At 43.9% G+C, this 18562-nt stretch overlaps 1 protein-coding gene across 1 annotated transcript in view; it reads left to right on the top strand.

Annotated features, from left to right (window-relative positions):
• The window catches only part of ENTHD1 (ENTH domain containing 1), a 118108-nt gene that overhangs the window by 8350 nt on the left and 91196 nt on the right, over window positions 1-18562 (top strand). Inside the window, exon 2 of the mRNA XM_027871057.1 lies at window positions 13294-13515. Coding sequence (XP_027726858.1) covers window positions 13294-13515 — 222 coding nt within the window. The remainder of the gene's footprint in view (window positions 1-13293; window positions 13516-18562) is intronic.

The raw sequence follows: 18562 nt of genomic DNA on the forward strand, positions 1-18562 counted from the left end.
TGCATCCACACAGAGCTGTGTACACCCACACTGATAAGCAAGCTCTAATACATGTTGTCTTCCCGCCTCCTACCTGAACATTAGGTGCTTTTTATCTACTTAGTTTTTTTCCACTGTGGTTGGTTAGGCCAAACTCTTCTGAGTATTTACAGATCTTTTCCAGAAGGCCATGCAGTGTTCCAGGGCTTCCTGGAACAGACGTGAGGTCATCAGTAAATGAGAGCATTTGGGAGACCTCGCCTTCCCAAATAGTCAATCATTGTCCAACTTGACCTCTGTGCTAGGTCTTCTCTGTCACTGAGGGAGACACCATTGGAGAGTGTGGGTCTCTCTATTGATTACGATTAGAGAGATTGTTGAATAAGATGATTTCTGTTATATCTTTCAAAGAATATTGGATAATTTTTATGTATGGATGAGAGATGCCTTGTTGGACAAGAAGAGCTTTTAAGATGGTGCGTGGCTTAGTTTGCTCTGGTAGACATCCTACTGGGAGAGCTGACTCCTACTAATCTTGACTTTCTCTCTAGACTTGAAACCAGAAGGAAGAAGGAAGTAGCAAAACTTCCTTAATGGCTTCTGACTTGCTCCATAGATTTAACAACAGAACTCTTCCAGCATTTTTAGGCTCATGCATCTAGAGCTGGAAGGGATGTTAGAGGTTGTCTAGTATAGCTCTCTCGTTTTAGAGATGAGGAAACCACCCAGAGAGATGAAGTGATCTGCCCAAGGTCACAAGGTAGTAAATGCAGGTAGCACATGTAGGATTGGAACCCAGGTCTTCTGACTCCAGAAGACAACCATCTCTGAAAAATTAAAATTGAGTGCCACATGGAGCCACGGAGAAGTGTAGGATGAGTCTGAACAGGCAGACAAATAACGAATGAGTAATTTTGAAGATCAGGAGTGAAGGATATCATTGAGGAAATGTATTAATGAAATAGTAGATGAGTTGGTCACGTGGTGAGAGCCAACACTACTAGATAGACAGCCTGGATGATCAACTGGTATCCTTGTGATTTTAGGAGAAGTCAAGGATGGGCCTCTACATGCTGGATGAACCTCCCTTGGCTAACTAATTGGAGGACATGATGAGAATTGTACTCGACGAGAAGGCTTAGGAAGGCAGTGATTTATATCATTGGAGGAAACGTCAGAATCTACGAGGTGACAAATCTGTCTGAACATATTTGATGCACCTTTTCTTGACTACTCTAACACAACCTCTGTGAGAGAAGAGACCATGTATTTATTCACTTTGTACCCTTCATGACCCCTCCTTCTCTGTCTTCTTGGCTGGATCTTCATCTAGGTCACACCCACTAACTGTGGATGCCCACAGGACTCTGTCTTGGGTCCTCTTCTCTTCTCCCTACACTGTTTCACTTGGTGATCTTTTCAGCTCCTGTGGATTGAATTACTGTTTCTATGAGGATGATTCTCAACTCTACTTACCTAACCTCACTACTGACCTCCGGTCTCGTATGTCCAACTGCCTGTTCAACATCTCAAACTGGCTGTCCCACAGACATCTTAAACTGGAAATGTCCAAACCAAATTTGTTATCTTTTCCCTCCAAAGCCTCCTTTCTCCCTAACTTCCCGATTAGGTGGAGGATACCACCACCCTCCCAGTCACTCAGGCTTACATCCCAGGTGTCATCTGTCACTCCTTTCTCTCAGATCCCATATTCGATCCATTGCCAAGTCTTGTGGATTTTACCTTTGTAACATATCTTACACCCACCGCTCTCTAATCTAGTGCTGCCATCACCCTGGTATAGGTCCACATCACCTCACACCTGAACTATTGAAGTAGCCTGCTGGGCGGTCTGCTTGCCACCAGTTTTTTCCCAACTCTAGTCCATTGTCCACTTGGCCATCAAAACGATCTTCCTAAAGTGCAGGTCCAACCACGTCACCTCCCTACTCAATAAATTTCACCTCTCAGATCAAATAGAATAAAACTATCTTCTTGGTGTTCAGAGTCTTTCCTAATCTCCCCACCCTTCCAGTCTCCTTATGCCTTACACCCTCCCTCCCTTCCTTCTACCTACTCTTTGATCCAGTGACACCAGAATAAAACCATCCATCTCTTCACTGGCTGTCCCCCGTCCCCCCATGCCTAGAACTCTTTCTTTCCTGGTTTCTGCCTCCTGGCTTCTGTGGCTTCCTTCAAGTCCCAGCTAACATCTCACCTTTTGCAAGAAATCTTTCCTGATCTCCCTTCTTTCTAGTGCCTTCCCTTTGCTGATTATCTCTACCTTACCCTGTATGTAGTTGTTTGCCGGTCATCTGTGAGCTCCGTGAGGGCAGGTACTGGCTTGTGCCTTTCTTAGTATCCCCAGCACTTAGTACAGTGTCTAGCACATGGTAAGTTCCTAAAAGGTGCTTTCTACTGACTGATTGATGACCATGGTACCATTTAAGTTAAGGGCACTGAACAAATATCTGTTGAATTAATGAATCCCAAACTTAATCAATTCATAATTTAAATTATGCATTCATTATATTTTAATTCTTTGATGGATCTGTTATTTCATCCACTAGTGCAGACTGTGATTCATCCGTTGCCTTCTCATCATGTAGTAATCATCAACTTTCCTTAAATGTTCCCTAGCAGCTCTACTCACTGCACTGGGGGCCTCCTTCTGGTTCTACCCAGCTGCCAAAATCATCTTCCTGAAGCATAGGTCTGATCACACTATTACCCCTCCCAAGAATCTTCAATAACTCCCCCGGGATACAATATAAATTCAGGTTGGCCTATAAAGTCCTTCACAATCTGACTTCAACCTAACTTTCTAAACTTACTTCACATTTCCCTGTCATGCAATCCATATTCCAGCCAAAGTGGCTTACTTCCTCTGCCTTAAAACCAGTCTTCTGTTTCACCTCCATATATTTCTTCAGTCTAGAATGTGCCTAGAATGCGCTCCTTCTTGCCATTTTCTTAGAACTCCCAGCTTCCTCTAAGGCTCAACTCATGTATTGAGACCTCCAGGAAACTCTCTGAGCCTCCCTGTATCTCAGTGCGTGCACTCTCTCTCTTTGCTTATTTTATATTTCTTATCTCTTCATTTGTGTGTTTCCCACAGAGTGTAAGCTTGGTCAGGGCAGGGACTGTTTTTCATTTCTCTTTTCAGCACCTTGCACCTCGCAGACACTTTTCAAATGCTTTTGAATCGAATGAGTCACATTGTAGCCTAGAGACGACTATCAGTAGAGCTCAGGTTCTGTCAGTCTCTACCAAGCTGGAAAGGCTCCAAGGGCCATATTGATAAGAGACTGGCTCAGCTGTTGGAAGCCTGATTGAGCTCAGTCTGGAGAAGGCTGGCAGCTGCTGGCAGAGGTGGTGGTGACTCATTGAGCAGATAAAAGTCTTATGACCATAACACTTTCCATGAGAAATGCTGCAGAGATAACGGTTATGTTCATTGTAAATAACCGTAACAGCTCACATAGCTTATCCCTTTGTGGTTTACAAAGTGCTTTCTTCTTTTAAGCCAGATAGGTGATGCCATGGATAGAGCACAGAACATCGAGTCAGGTCAGACACTCCCTAGTTGTGTGACCCTTGCCAAGTCACTTGACCTCTCTGTGCCTCTGTTTCCTCAACTGTAAAATGGGGATAATAATAGCCCCTACCTCACAGGGTTGTTGTGAAGATCAAAGGAGTTAACACATGGAAAGTGATCTGCAAACTTTAAGCACTACAGAAATGCTAGCTATCGTCATTATTTTTGTTATTTCCTCACAACAACTCTGTGAGGTGAACAGTATAAGGGTAATTATCTTTGTTTTGTAGATGAGGAATTATGAAGATTAAAGGACTTGCACACAGTTAGACCTGGACGACTAAGAATTATAACTCGGGATTTCCCACTGAAATAAAGTCAACCAACATTAAGCACCTGCTACGTGCCAGGTGCTGTGATAAGCACTGGGGATGTACAGAGAAAGAAAAAAAAAACGTTCCTGTCCTCAAGGAGCTCATAGTTTAGCATGCCAACGACCAAGTGCAAACAAGATCTAGGTGGGATAAATTAGAGATAATCTCAGAAGGAAGACATGAGGATTAAGAAGGATTGAGAAAGGCTTCCTGCTGAAAATGGGATGCTACCTCTGACCTGAAGCCATGAGGTACAGAGGAGGAGGGAGAACCTTCTTAGCCGAGGCAGGGCGGGGTGGGGGGTCAGCCAGTGAAAGGGCCTCAGATCAGGAGGTTGGGGGACCTCTTCAAGGAGGCTGCTGTCACTGGATCACAGAGTGTGTTTATGTGAGTGAGGTATAGAGAGACTGGGGAGTTAACGAGGGGCTAGCTTATGAAAGGCTTTAAAAGTCAAATAGAGGATTTTATATTTGATCCTGGAGATAATAGGGAGCCATTGGAGTTTAGTGCCTAGTGGGGTGATATGGTCAGACTATGCTTAAGAAGCATCAGTTTGACAGCTGAGTGGAGAATGGATTGGAGTGATCAGTGAGACCAACCAGCAGGCCATTGCAGTAGCCCAGGTGTGAGGTGACGAGGGGCTGTATGAGGGTAGTGGAAGTGTCAGAGGAGAGAGAGGTCTTGAGATTTTGTGAAGAATAGAAATGACAGGACTTTTGGCAAAAGACTGGATGGGGAGTGGGTGAGAGAGTAAGGAGTTGAGGGTGTCTGTGAACCTATATAAATAATAGGATGGTGGCTCCCTCTAGGGTAACAGAGAAGTTAGGAACGGGGGTTGGGGAGATAACGAGGTTGGTTTTGAACATGCTGAGTCGTTTATGGGAGTATAATTCTAAACATCTAATAGGCAGTTGGAGATGTGAGACTGAAGGTTGGGAAAGAGGTTAATGCTGGATAAGTAGCTATTAGAATCATCTGCATAGAAACGATCATTGACTCCACGGAGCTGATGTGATCACAAGCAAAATAGTATATAGAGGGAGAAGGGAAGAGGGCTCAGGGTGGAGCCTTGGGGAATACCCACAGTTAGCAGGCCTGATGTGGATGAAGGTCCAGTGAGGGAGACTGAAAAGGAGCGGTTAGACACACAGAAAAAGAACCTGGAGAGAGCGGCGGCCCCAAAACCCAGAGAGAAAGGAGTCTCAAGGAGAAGAGGGCAACTGACAATGTCACAGGCTATAGAGTGGTCCAGGAGGGTGAGAACTGGGAAAACTGCACTTAATGGCTTTGGTAGCTTCGGACAGAGCAGTTTGTATTGAATGATGCAACTGAAAGCATTAAGGAGAGATGGAAAGAAAGGAAATGGAAGCTTCTATTAGGTATGGGTGACCGTCTCAAGGAGTTCAGCCCCAAGAGGGAGGAGATAGAGGCTACAATAGCTAGTGGAGATGGATGGATGAAGTGCAGATTTTTGAGGATGGGGGAGCCATGGACATGTTTGTTGGCAGTAAGGAAGCATCCAGTAGATAGGGAGAAATTGAAAATAAATTATGAGTGGGGATAATATAAGGAGCAGGCAATCCGCTGAGAAGATGGGGTGGACGTGATTATTTGTGCATGTAGAGGGGTTAGGCTTGGCAAAGAGAAGGGCCACCTCTTCACGGGAGGCAAGAGAGACAGAGAAAAAGAGTGGCGGAAAGTGTCTGAGTGATGTGAGATGAAGAGGGAGGGGGACGAGGGAGCTCTTTGTGAATGGCCTTCAATTTTTCAGCGAAATGAGGCCAGGTTCTCAGCTGAGAGGGTGGGAAGAAGGGGAGCCCTAGGAGATTTGAGAATGGATGAAAAAGTCTGGAAAAGCCATTGTGTTGAGTGGATGATGAATCGACTAAGGAGGTATGAAAGGCTTGCCTTGCAGTGAGGGTCCAGTTGAGCTAATGTAACATGTTCCAAAGTATGCCATTCTTCTGGTTGTGAAGGATTTGGTTGGCATGTGGAGAGAACCTATTTCAAGATCTTTTTTCTTTTTCCACTAGTTGAATTGCCCTCTCATTCTACCCTATCTTTTATAACAATATGGCCAGTGCCCATGAGGCTAACACTTTCTTATTGGTCAATGTGTCCTCAAGAATGGAACATGGCATTTTTTATGTGTTGAGTGCCCCTAGTGATGACATTAGCTATAAACAATCCATTAAGTTGGGAACAGAAGAGTAAACAGAGGGAAAACAGACTAATTTACCTCTCATAGTTAGACAGACAGTTGCCAGAGAACCATGTACCCCAGGAGATATGATAATGAGTTTGCTAATCCAGTCCCGAATATCTCAGTCTCTGCCTACATGTGCTTTGTCTCCTTTTTGAAGAGATTGAAATGAACTTTGAAGTTCAAAAATTTCTGGAAAAAGACAAGTGTATTTGAAAGACAGAAAAAAAATGCAAAACCCCCCAAAGGGAAGGAATTACTTTGCATGGAAAGTTAAAGACAGAGGATGGCTTGAGTTTTGAATTCAATTGCTAAAGTTTGGAGATGCCTACTTGTCCAGTGGGAATGAGATCGGGGGCATAGAAAAGACGATCACCTTTCCACATTTCCTAGTCCGGGAGTATGTTTATTCTTATTTATGTATGAGCAAGTGGGAGTGGCACCCAAGCAAGGAAGATGAGAAACTCAGCTGGGTCAGCTCAAGTAAATGAGAGGTCTTTGCGGGAGTCAACGTATTTTTGAAAGCAAGCACTGATGAATTAATTCTCAAGATATGAGAAAGAAAAAGATATCGAACACTTTGAAAACGTCATGACTATTTCTATCAAAAAAGGGTGATTGAGAAGTTATTAATATCTATTGACTTACCTACTGCTTTGCCATCTTTATCAGAATAATTTGCACACATATTGAGGGCATTCTTGATCAGAATATAAAAAGGGAATAGAGGCTTTAGTGAATTATATTCTGCAGTGGATCATATTTCCTCAGCTCCACAATTGACTGAAAGGTACAGAGAATATAAGCTCCCACCATAAAAAATCATTTGATTCGGTGAAACAAAATGCCCCCTGAAAAGCTCTCCCCTACGGAAGAGAGCTCCCTCTGTACATGTTATGATCATACACAATTCCTTGGTAGATGCAACAACAGAGATAAATGTTGTTTGATCTTCTGGTTATTAATATCAGCTCCCTTTTTAGGCTTGCCAGAGGTGTTTTACTATTGTCATAGAACACAGACAGCAGAGTCTGGTTCACAAACGCATCCCTGTCCTCTAGAAGCTCCTGTTTGTAGATGACGTTGTGCTGGGATATTGCAGAAACTCCTAAATGAGATTCAAACTCATTTAAAAGAGCTCAGCTTGCTTACCGAAACAGGAGATTCCATTCAATAAGTAAAGATGAAGATGATGTATTACCTGCCTAGTCTCTGGCATGCAGTTGGATTTGTTGACCGTAAAACTGGGACCCAGAGTGCAGCTGGACAGTGATCTGGGCCTGGAACAGAAAGAAAAGAGGTGGATGTATTGCACTGGGGAAATGGCACTGTGACTTCCAAGCTTCTGTCCACCAAAAAACCCTGTTTGTTAAGACTGAGGTACTCTGTTGATGCTCTCTGTGTATCATGAGATGCAACAGTCTCTGAGGATTCTAAATCTCTGGTCACACGAAAAGCAATGAAGAGACATATAAAGTGGCACCAAAGCTATCAGTGGCAGCAAGAAAACTTGTGATTTGCATAGATGTGGAGCAAGAAGGGATGAGAGAAATCATCCAGTCCAATCCCAGAATTATATGACTGAGGAGATGAAGACCCAGAGAGGTGAATCCAAATCCAGCTCTTTTCCTACTTTGCTATACTAATCGGAAAAAGAACCAAATTGGTTGGTCATGGAGTGAGCTGGGGAAGGGGAGAAGGATGTCATAAATAGGAGTAGTATGTGCTTACACATGAAGACTCCTAGAATGCCAAGACATCAAGAGGGAGACCCTCATTGTTTGGGGGGAGACTTCCTGTGGAGATTGTATGGGAGAGTATGGATAAGAGACACACAGGATGAAAAAGTGGGGCTACTCAACATCCACCACACATTCATGAGATCATGGATCCTTTGAAGCGCTGGTTTTGTTTGATGACGTAGTTAACCTTGATGACTTTAGTTAGGTGCCTTTCATTAATAATATTCTATTTTTATTAATGGGCCCTAGGTGGCACAGTTGATAGAGTCCTGGGCCTGGAGTCAGGAAGACTTATCTTCCTGAGTTCAAATATGGCTTCAGATACTTACTAGCTGTGTGACCCTGGGCAAGTCACTTAACTTTGCCTTAGCTTCCATATCTGTAAAATGAGCTGGAGGAGGAAATGGCAAATCACCCCAGTATCTTTGCCAAGAAACCCCAAATGGGGTCACAAAGAGTCAGACATGACTAAAAAACCACTAAAATGATTTTTATTAATATTTTAGACATTTATTCAGATGGTGATGCAAGGGAAAAAGAGTTATAGATAAAATGAAAAGATACAGAAAAAAGCCTACCTGTTTCCTTCTGATATTTTTAGACTATTTAAAAATTTTTTTTATAGAGGTGAGAAGTAGGCATATTGATCAGTAGTAACAGATATTTTCTCAATCACTTTTTTGTTATAATGTCTATGATTCATCCCCCAAATATTTCATTTCTTCCCCACTTCTAGATAGCTTGAAAATCAGTACTTGAGTGCTTTAGAGACTGTCAGCTGCAGTACAGATTTCGTCTGTGTATACTTGGGCTGGTTCAGGGTCTCTCCCTGACTCCATTCTTGAGCGTTGTTTGCATTTTCCAAAAAGATAGCATGTCAAGGCACTAGATTCTTGATAGGCTGACTCCTCTTTCATTGTGATGAAAACAGATTATTATTGAAATGCTGGCAGCTCTATTCCATCGTTTCCGTCTCGTGTCCTCCCAGTTTCACATCTAAATGCTCTTGGCATCACTTGCTTTAGTTGAGTCTCCCTTCAAGAGCTTTCTACAGATTTATTTTCCTGTGTACTGCCATTCTTGTTTTGTGGGATGACAGTGCTTCTAGTCTTTCACCAGCCCCCTGGGCTATTTTGATATTTAGAGCTTATATTCTAAACCGATATTACCCTTGGCTTCCATGTCTTTCTTAACTGTTTGGTGACTGAGAAGGTTTCTGGACTTCTCTGGCCACCTTGTTGTGGCAGTCGCTTTACAGGAGTTAAATTTCTATAGGAAATGATCATCATGTGATCAGAGTTCTGGAGCTAGAAGAAATCTCAGAGGTCATCTTTTCCAGTGCTCTCTTCTTGCAGATGAGGAAAGCGAAGCCCATGAGGTTGTGACTTTCTGGACATCACAGGTAGTAAGAAGCAGGGCTAGAAGTCAACCTCTCATCCTCAGTCTCCAAATCTACAGCGTTAATTGGAATCAGGTTCTTGGGGCAGCTAGATGGCCAAGTGATTAGAGCACTGGCCCAGGAGTCAGGAAAACCTGAGTTCAAATCCAGCCTCAGACACTTACTAGCTGTGTGACCCTGGGCAAGTCAATTAACCCCGATTGCCCCCCCCCAAAAAGGAAAAAAAGGAATCAGGTTCTTTCCCTTGTCCATTTCCTGTTTGTCAGCATCAATAGCTTGTCTGAATGTAAGGCTGGCACTGTTATCATTGCATAGAATCACAGAACTTGAGAGTTGGAAGGGACCTCAGTGGCCATCTAGGCCAACCTGACATCGAGCCTCTGCCTGAAGACCTTCAAGGTAGAGGAACAGACCACCTGGAGACAAGCCATCTCACTTTTGGACAGCTTGAGTTGTTGGGAAGCTGTTTTCTGAATCAAGCCCAAATTGGCCTCTTTGCTATTTCTGCCATTTATTTCTGGCTGTGCCCTCTGAGGCCAATTCCTCTTCTACGTGACAGCCCTCCAGAGACTTGAAGACAGCTTTCACATCTCCCCTCTTCCAGGCTAAACTCGCCCTGGACCGTCAACTGCTTCTTTTTTTTTTTATTAATTTATTTTCAATTATCAACCATCACTTCCATAAGCTTTTGAGTTTTAAATTTTTCTCCCCTTCTCTCCCCTCCTCCCTTCCCAAGACGGCATGCAATCTGATATAGGCTATACATGTACATTCCTATTAAACATATTTTCACATTAGTGATGTTGTAAGGAATAATTAGAACCAATAGGAGGAACCACCAGAAAGATGAAACAAAACTAAAAAGAAGACAAAAAATAGCAAATAGTATCTATCTGCAATAGTATTCGATCTGCATTCAAACTCCATAGTTCTCTCTTCTTTGTGGATAGCATTTTCCATCACAAGGCCTTTGGAGATGTCTTAGATCCTTGCATTGCTGTGAAGGGCTAAGTCTATCAACATTCGTCATCACACAATGTGCCTTTTACTGTGTACAACATTCTCCTGGTTCTGCTCACTTCACTCAGCATCAGTCCATACAAGTCGTTCCAGGTTTTTCTGAAGTCAGTCTGTTCATCATTTCTTATAGCACAATAGTATTTCATTACATTCATATACCACAACTTGTTCAGCCATTCTCCAATTGATAGGCATCCCCTCAATTTCCAATTCTTTGCCACCACAAAAAGAGCTGCTATAAATATTTTTGTACATGTGGGTCCTTTTTCCATTTGTATGATCTCTTTGGGATATAGCCCTAGAAGTGCTATTGCTGGGTCAAAGGGTATGCACATTTTTATAGCCCTTTGGGCATAGTTCCAACTTGCTCTCCAAAATGGTTGGGTCATTTCACAACTCCACCAACAATGCATTAGTGTTCGAATTTTCCCCCATCTTCTCCAACATTTATCATTTTCCTGTTTTGTCATGTTGGCCAATCTGATAGGTGTGATATGGTACCTCAGAGTTGTTTTGGTTTGTATTTCTCTAATCAATAGTAGTTTAGAGCATTTTTTATGTGACTATGGATGGCTTTAATTTCTTCATCTGAGAACTGTCTGTTCATCACCTTTGACCATTTATCAATTGGGGAATGACTTGTATTCTTATAAAGTTAACTTAATTCTCTATATATTTTAGAAATGAGGCCCTTATGAGAGACACTGGTTATCAAAATTCTTTCCCAATTTTCTACTTGCCTTCTAATCTTGGTTGCATTGGCTTTGTGCAAAAACTTTTCAATTTAATGTAATCAAAGTTATCCATTTTGCTTTGCATAATGTTCTCTGTCTCCTGCTTGGAACATCAACTTCTTCTTAATGTCATGAACTACAGGTTCATCGTCATTTGGACACTGTCCATTCTTAAACAGTGGTGCCCAGAATTGAACACCTCCCTCCAGGTGAGTTCTGACCGGGGAAGAGTACAACGGGATGATCACTTGCTATTCCCAGAAGCTCTGCCCTTCCTGGGAGAGCCCAACATCAGGTTGTCTTTTTTGGCTGCCACATCCCGTGACTGCCTCTTCTGGAGCTTTCAGTCCACTCAACCCTCCAGAACCTTCTCATCTTTATCCTTTCTTTTAGTTCAATGTTCGTTTTGACCTTTACTTTAACTGGTGACTCCAGTATCTGTGATGAGTCGTCTCCTGTCAGTTTCATTTTTTTTGTGGTGGTGTTTGTTACCCACCATGCCAAATACCTTCCTACTCCTTCTGGAGAAAGTATTCTTGAGTGTTAGGCTCTGAGTAGCCCACCATTCTTTGTCCGCTTTCATTCCATCATCCTGGACCATATTTTCCAATATTTTTTGCCATCCTTTTCTGTGCCAGACTTTGTATTGAACCATCGATGTACACATTGAGTACATTTAGAGGATCTTGGCAAGTTCTTCAGAGAATTTTTCTATGTCTTTATTTTCTGCCACAGATGTTGGCACGACAAGATGCTGCTATCTGTGTAGTTTGCTATGAACTTTTGCTCGTTAGGAGCACTGTAAGGCAAAATGACCCATTATATGGGAAATACTTCAGCTGCCCCTTTCTTTGCATCTCTGAGGAGATTCTGTAAGCCACCCTACCATTTAGGTTCCTTAGGTCTTGTGCTTTCATCCATAATGAGAATGTCAATATTGCTATGATTCTATTCTTTCCGTGGTGTGTCAATACCCAGAGTCAACAATCTCAAACTTTCCTTTTCATTCCCATCTTTTATGCTTTTCTTGGGGGTGTGCCTGTCTATGGAAAAGAAATCCCAGTCTACATTGTTGTTTCTTAACCCTTTTGTTGTATAATCCAATTCTTGGATAGCTTTCCTTTTCTTTTCCTTACATCTCTTCTACTTTAGAAATGGGAAGCCCAGTGGGTTCAAGCCTTGTTTATTCATATGCCCTCTTGTTATTTTCAAGGTTGGGTTTGGGCCCTTTGTGTCAGAATGACATTTTCCTGCTCTTCCAAGATAGAGTTGGATTAAGTCAGAATCTCCAGCTCCAGATCCCGAGCTAGAGGGAGCTTTAGGGATCACGGACTCCAACTCCCTTCTTTTACAGATGAGAAAATGGAGGCACTGCCCAGGGTCACACAGCTAATCAGTGTCTGAGTCTGGATTTCAGCCCAGGTCATCCCTACTCTCAAGTCCAGCACCTTGTTCACTATGCCCCAGTGATAATTTCCTTTTTTCCTAAGACTGGTTTTTCTTTTCTGCTCTTCACTTTTCTTATTTATACTTGGTATCCAAACCTCCTGTTTCACAGATACTTCAAATTCTGGGCCTCAATATCATTTGATAATCTTGTTCATACCCCAGCTTGCTCTGCCAAGTTTTAGGTTATTGCTTCAGTAACTGGATAAGGGAATCTGCCCATGTGTCCTGACATACACCTCTGTGTTACAGCCTTTGAGGAGAAATCTGGTTGATTTTCGCTTCATGCCTGGAAACGAACATGCCCGGGTTTAGGAGGGGAGAACCACCTTTTGGGCCGCGGTTGCTCTTGGGAAAGAATTACTTTCCCTTTAGCTGGCAGCCTTGAACACTCTCATCGCTGTTGGAGCATCCCAGACAAGTATAGTGGGTCCTTAGGGACTCCGTCTGTTCCTTTGAGGTGCCGTGCACCCCTGTTTTGGGGGAGGTATTCTCCCCTGGGATGTGAGTGTTGAAAGTTACGACTCACTCTCATAGCAGAAAGTCGAACAGAATGTTATGCCAACAATGTATAACAATACTCCTTCATTGTAGAGGGATAGAAACTGACTTCCAAAATATTTTTTGCTTGCCATAACGTAACAAAATAATGCAGATTCCCTCAGGTTGAGGGTACAACCTTGATAGGGCAGATGGGTCTAAACAGCCGACAGGTTTTTATGGCTTTGTGTTGACTCTGGTTGCTGGTGACTGTGATCATTTGAGTAATTATAGTCTTGGTTTTCTTGTCTCTAAAATGAAAATGGTTATAAAATCATCAACTGTTTCCTTCTCTAAGCAATCCGCTATGTTTATCAGGTTACTACATCCGGGAGAAATCTAAGCAAATCATCACGTTGCTGATAGATGAGCAGCTGCTTCGTAAAGAGCGGGAGGTGGCCTGTCGGACCAGGAGGCGGACGTCCTACTCCATGACGTTTCCGAAAAGACTGCCCAGCACCAGCCCTGCCCTGGCACCGGATGCCCCTGCTTCCGAGAACAAGCGTAAACTTCTCAAGGTCTCCAGGCTGCACCTCACAAGTGCGTATCTGGAAAGGGAGTCAGACTGCACACCCACGTTTAAGAAATATATATGTAGGGGCAGCTAGGTGGCACAGTGGATAGAGCAACAGCCTTGGAGTCAGGAGGACCTGAGTTCAAATCCGGCCTCAGACACATAACACTTACTAGCTGTGTGACCCTGGGCAAGTCACATAACCCCAATTGCCTAGCCAAAAAAAAAAAAAAAAAGAAAAAGAAATATGAATGTACATGTACATATATATATGTATATGTATATATATACACACACACACACATATTTATATATACATAATATGTGTAAATACATGCATAAATATCAAAATGTTAGGTTCAGGTGTAAAGGGCAAAAGTTAAGAGGGTGTACAGATGAAAAACGATTGATTTACTCCTCATACTTGTTGTTTTATTGAACTACTCCTGAAATCAAATATATGCTTCAAGCACAATTTCCTTAAGGTTAGAAGCTACCAAATTAATCCATAATGAAACAACCTGGCATCAGGGCAGTTTTGAAGTGTGCGCATGCCTGGAAAAGCAAAGTATGTCGATGTCCAGTGTGAAAGGAGTGTGATGTAGCCAGGCACGGTGGGGTAGTGGGGAGAAGACTAAGACTAATCCGTGTTAGGACAAAAGCAAATTATTGTTGTGGCATAGTAAACAAGGTGATGGCCTAGAAAGTATGGATGATTGGGGTTCAAATCCAGACTCAGATACTGATTTACTGTGTGACCCTGGGCAGTGCCTCCATTTCCTCATCTATAAAAGAAGAGGGTCAGGGTCTAGAGAGCCCGGCTTCAAATTCTGGCTTGGTTAGTTAATGCTGATATGACATTGTACAAGTGGCTGAGCCTCTCTAGGTCTCAGTTTCCTCATCTGAAAGAAAGATGAGGGGTTTGGACTAGATAACCAGTAAGCATCCTTTGGCTCTCATTTCCACCACAGGGGTGGGTGCATGTCGGCATCCACCTTTTTGATTTCCGTTGTGGTTTGTTAGCTAAGTCAGTCATCCCCAAATTTTCCCAGCTGGGCTGGCTTTACACAAAAGGAAAATGAAAGTAAGTTCTGTGGACTTTGAGCACGATTTTTTTTCCTGGGTATTCACAGTGTCTAATGGAGCTAGGTTGCAGTATCATACTTTGACAACAAGTGTTGCCATCTAACAAATGATGTGCTCAATGTACTCAGTGAAATGAATTCATGATCTGCTTCATAAATTTCTCAGACTGGTGGCTCTGTAAATTTGTTTATTTAAAGCAATGTATGGTATTTCTTATAATCCGTTTTTGAATAGTTTACAATTTATAATGGAATCCAGTAAGAAAATAGTATTCACTTAACTGCCAACTTTGTTGGAATACATTATTCTGTAAAACGAGGGCAGCTCTACATGCATCAATGCAGGAGTATGGGATTTTGGTTTGCTGTTGCTGTCGGTATAGTGCTGGATGTCTGATGAGGCAAAGAAGGAGGGTCCTGTTGAGGGTGTGGGGACAGACTGATTCATTAGCTTAAATATTGGGAAGGTAAGAGGGTGAGGAACAAGGGATCAAAAATGCTGTTTGGGGCATGTTCCTAGGAAAAGTCACTACCCCGTTTCTAGTTAGAGATACAAGGATTTATAGGATTATCCTATGAGGAGCTGGGATGTACCTCAGAGTCCATCTCCGAGACCCCCATTTTATAGATGAGTGAAAAAGAAAAGGGCAGGCAGGTTAAAGGACCTGTCTGGGGTCATAGAAGTGGAGTGTCAGGGGCACGATTTGAATCCAGACCCTCTGGTTCTGGAGCCAGAGTTCTTTCTACTGTGCCACAGGCAGTTTAATTCAACACACATTCATCAAACACCAACTATGATCAAGTCTCTGTGCTAGGCTTGGGTGAACCTGCTCTCACACGGGTGGAGGGGAGGAGCAGGAAGAGGTGCTGGGTCCTCCAATATGGTCCTGTATAAGCAAATAAAAAGTGACTGGATGAGGTAGAAAGCTGTCCGTGGAGGGATCTTCAAAGGAAGAAAAGCATCTTTGGAGACGTGGTGCTGAGGAGGGAGTGCATGGGAGAGATCCCAGGGGTGCAGAGCCTGGGAATGGCTGAAGGCCTCAGCCATGGCTTCTTGACTTCAGGTAGCTGGATCATAATTGGAGGCGAGTTTGACTGATCTGATGTGAAGGGGCTGATCCTTTATTTGCAAAATTAAGTGGAAATCAGGTTGTGAAGGGCTTTAAATGACATGTCAAGAAATTCGTATTTTATTTAGGAAGTGTATTTTGGCAGCTTTGTGGAGGATGGATAAAGAAGGTGGGAAAATGCCCGTGGGGAGATGAGCTAGGAAGCTCTCAGAGTAGTCCAAGGGAGAGAGAATGAGGCCTGAGCTGGGGTGGTGGCCCGGTGGAAGCTGCTGCTAGCCCCATGGGTAGGGGGCCTGAGGCCGAGGGAAGAGTCCAGCATGTCTCTGAGTGACACGCCTGCTGGCTGGGAATGGCATGATGCCGAGAAATATGGACGGCAGAGTGGGGCTGCTTTGGGGGCAAATGAGAAATTCTGTTTTGGATACACCCAGTCTGACATCCTGGTGAGATGCTTAGGTGGAGCCATCCAGCCACTAGACTGGACTGGAGTTTGACAGAGAGATTAGGGCTGGGTATGTGGGCTTGACAGTCGTCTGTATAAGGCTGGTCACTGACTCTGCAAGAATAAGTGACATCGCCAAAGGAGAGAGGGAACTGGGGAGCAAAGCTGGAGGCACCCAAGCTTAGGATGCACAGGAGACCGAAAAGGACCAATCAGGCAGATGGGAGAAGAGCTGGGAGAAAGCAGCATCTGCCATGGCAGGGGTCCTGGGCAAGAGGACAGGGTGGGGGGTGGGAGGACTGGAGGAGGAGAGGAGGGGAGTGAGAATCAAGGACGGTAGCTTGGGGAGCGGGGCTTAGGCTAAAGGGAAACAAAGACGTTGCCAAAGTTTTTGAAGGATGTGGTAGGAAGTCAATCAGGGAGGAAGAAAGAAAAGACTTTTTTTTTTAGGCAACTGGGGTTAAGTGACTTGTCCAGGGTCACACAGCTAGTAAGTGTTTGGTCTGAGGCTGGATTTGAACTCAGGTCCTCCTGACTTCAGGGCCAGTGCTCTATCCACTGCGCCACCTTGCTGCCCCAAGAAAAGACTTTTTGGACCAGCCATGTCATACCATCAGTATGGTATGACATCCCCCCTGAGAAAACTCCCTCTACCTAATGCAGATGAGCATCTAATTTGCATCTTGCAGTTTTAGAGTTGTCTAGGGGCGCTGGTAGGGGTCACATAGCCAGGATGTGTCAGAGACAGGACTTGAACCCAGGTCTTCCTGACTCAGAGGCCCGCTCTGTAGGTATCCACAGCACAACACTATTTCTCCTGAGGTTGGATGACATGAATCTGCAGTGGGGTCTGTTGGCATGACTTTGGACAGCTCCAGAGGAGGAGGGGGCAGTGGACAGTTGGGATAGTCCAATGAGAAATCTGGCCTTGCTGGCCCCCACAGCCCCTGCTGGCTCTAAATCAATGCTCCTAAGAGGGGGGTGGGAGGAAAAAGGCCCAAAGGCCATGGGAGGTCAGTGTTGCTTGGAACTGGTCATTGTCACGTCCTGGCCGTGGGGAGTCAGAGCAAGGTGAGAGCTGGCACGCTGGATCTTAGGTTTCACCACCAATGTCATAGCAGCGGAATTTATGTCTCCTCCTTGTACAGGCAATTAACGTCTCTGCCATGTTTTACAGAAATGGAAACTGAAATTTTAGAATACTTAAAAAGAACTCCATGGAAGCCCCTTAAAAATACTGTTTTCCCCATCTCATATTTTAACCTATCTGGCTTTTAAGAGCCTATCTTCCCAGGCTCAGTGTGCATAGTGTGGGAGGAAGGAAAATGAACCTGGGAGGAAGAATAGGGGAAAATGAAGAGACAGCAGAATAGGGCCCAGAGAGAAGAGAGAAAAACTCCTGCATTGGGAATGAAGGGTGAAAAAGAAAAACTTCTCATAGGGAGCTTCCTCAGAGACTTGGGGATGCTGCCATGCTGATGCTGAGGGGAACCAAACTCAGGCCACGATATGCTGGGTAAACAGGATGCTGAGGAGGCTAAAAATGGTAGCAGAAACACAGGCGAGGGAAACCTGGAATGTGATCAACAAAACAGATGAAAATCCAAGCAGTGCAAACTTACTGATCTAGTCCCAGCCACAGCCACCTAGCCTGTTTTTAAACTTTGCATTCTTTTTTTTTTCAAGCTAATATTTCTGTAGCTTAAGGTTGACAAATTGTTGTCCTCGTAACCCTCCTTTGAGGTCGGTTTTACCGAATCCCCACCTCATTTTAATGATGAGGAAACTGAGGGTCAGAGTGGTGAGGTGACTGAGAGTGAGGCTTATGCTTGGGCTCAGTATTGGGAGAAATTCGACATTGGTGTTGCTTGTACTTTGCTTAATCCAGAAACTGCCAAGGGGGCAGCATCCACAGGGATCCCATTTGTGACCTCAAGACGATTTTTTTTTCGATTTTTTTTTCGATTGCCTCAGTGTTGGGCGTCCTGGTCAGCACCTGCTCTCTGGTTCACAGTTGTAGAGACTTGCCCGGGACGTCTCAGCGGATCTCGGCGGGGTAAAGTGACTGGCCCAGGTGGACGCATTCGAGATGTGTCTGAAGCAAGGAATGAACTGAGCCCTTTCTGTCCCCAAGGCCAGCTGTCTGTCGCTGCTCATCCTGTCTCTGTGCTCTCAGAGAAAGGAATGAAAGAAAGGCACTCGTCTGACACTCCACAGCCAAGACAAATTTTAAAAGAATAGGAATTGTATACGACGGCATCTTTGTATCTTCGTATCTTTGAACATCCTTGTAGAGAATCTGCTCTGTCTTGTTCCATTAGACATGGTACGAGGTCAGAGAAGACACAGAGCTTAAGGAACTATGAGCTTGTGGCAGAGAGAGACAACTCTGGAGGCTCTGTGCTATTGTTATCTCCATTTTACAGATGAGGAAACTGAGGCAAATAGAAATTAAGTGACTTGCCCAGGGTCACAT

Source organism: Vombatus ursinus, unplaced genomic scaffold (genome assembly GCF_900497805.2).
Source record: "Vombatus ursinus unplaced genomic scaffold, bare-nosed wombat genome assembly UNPS02003292.1, whole genome shotgun sequence".
Taxonomy (NCBI): Eukaryota; Metazoa; Chordata; class Mammalia; order Diprotodontia; family Vombatidae; genus Vombatus; species Vombatus ursinus.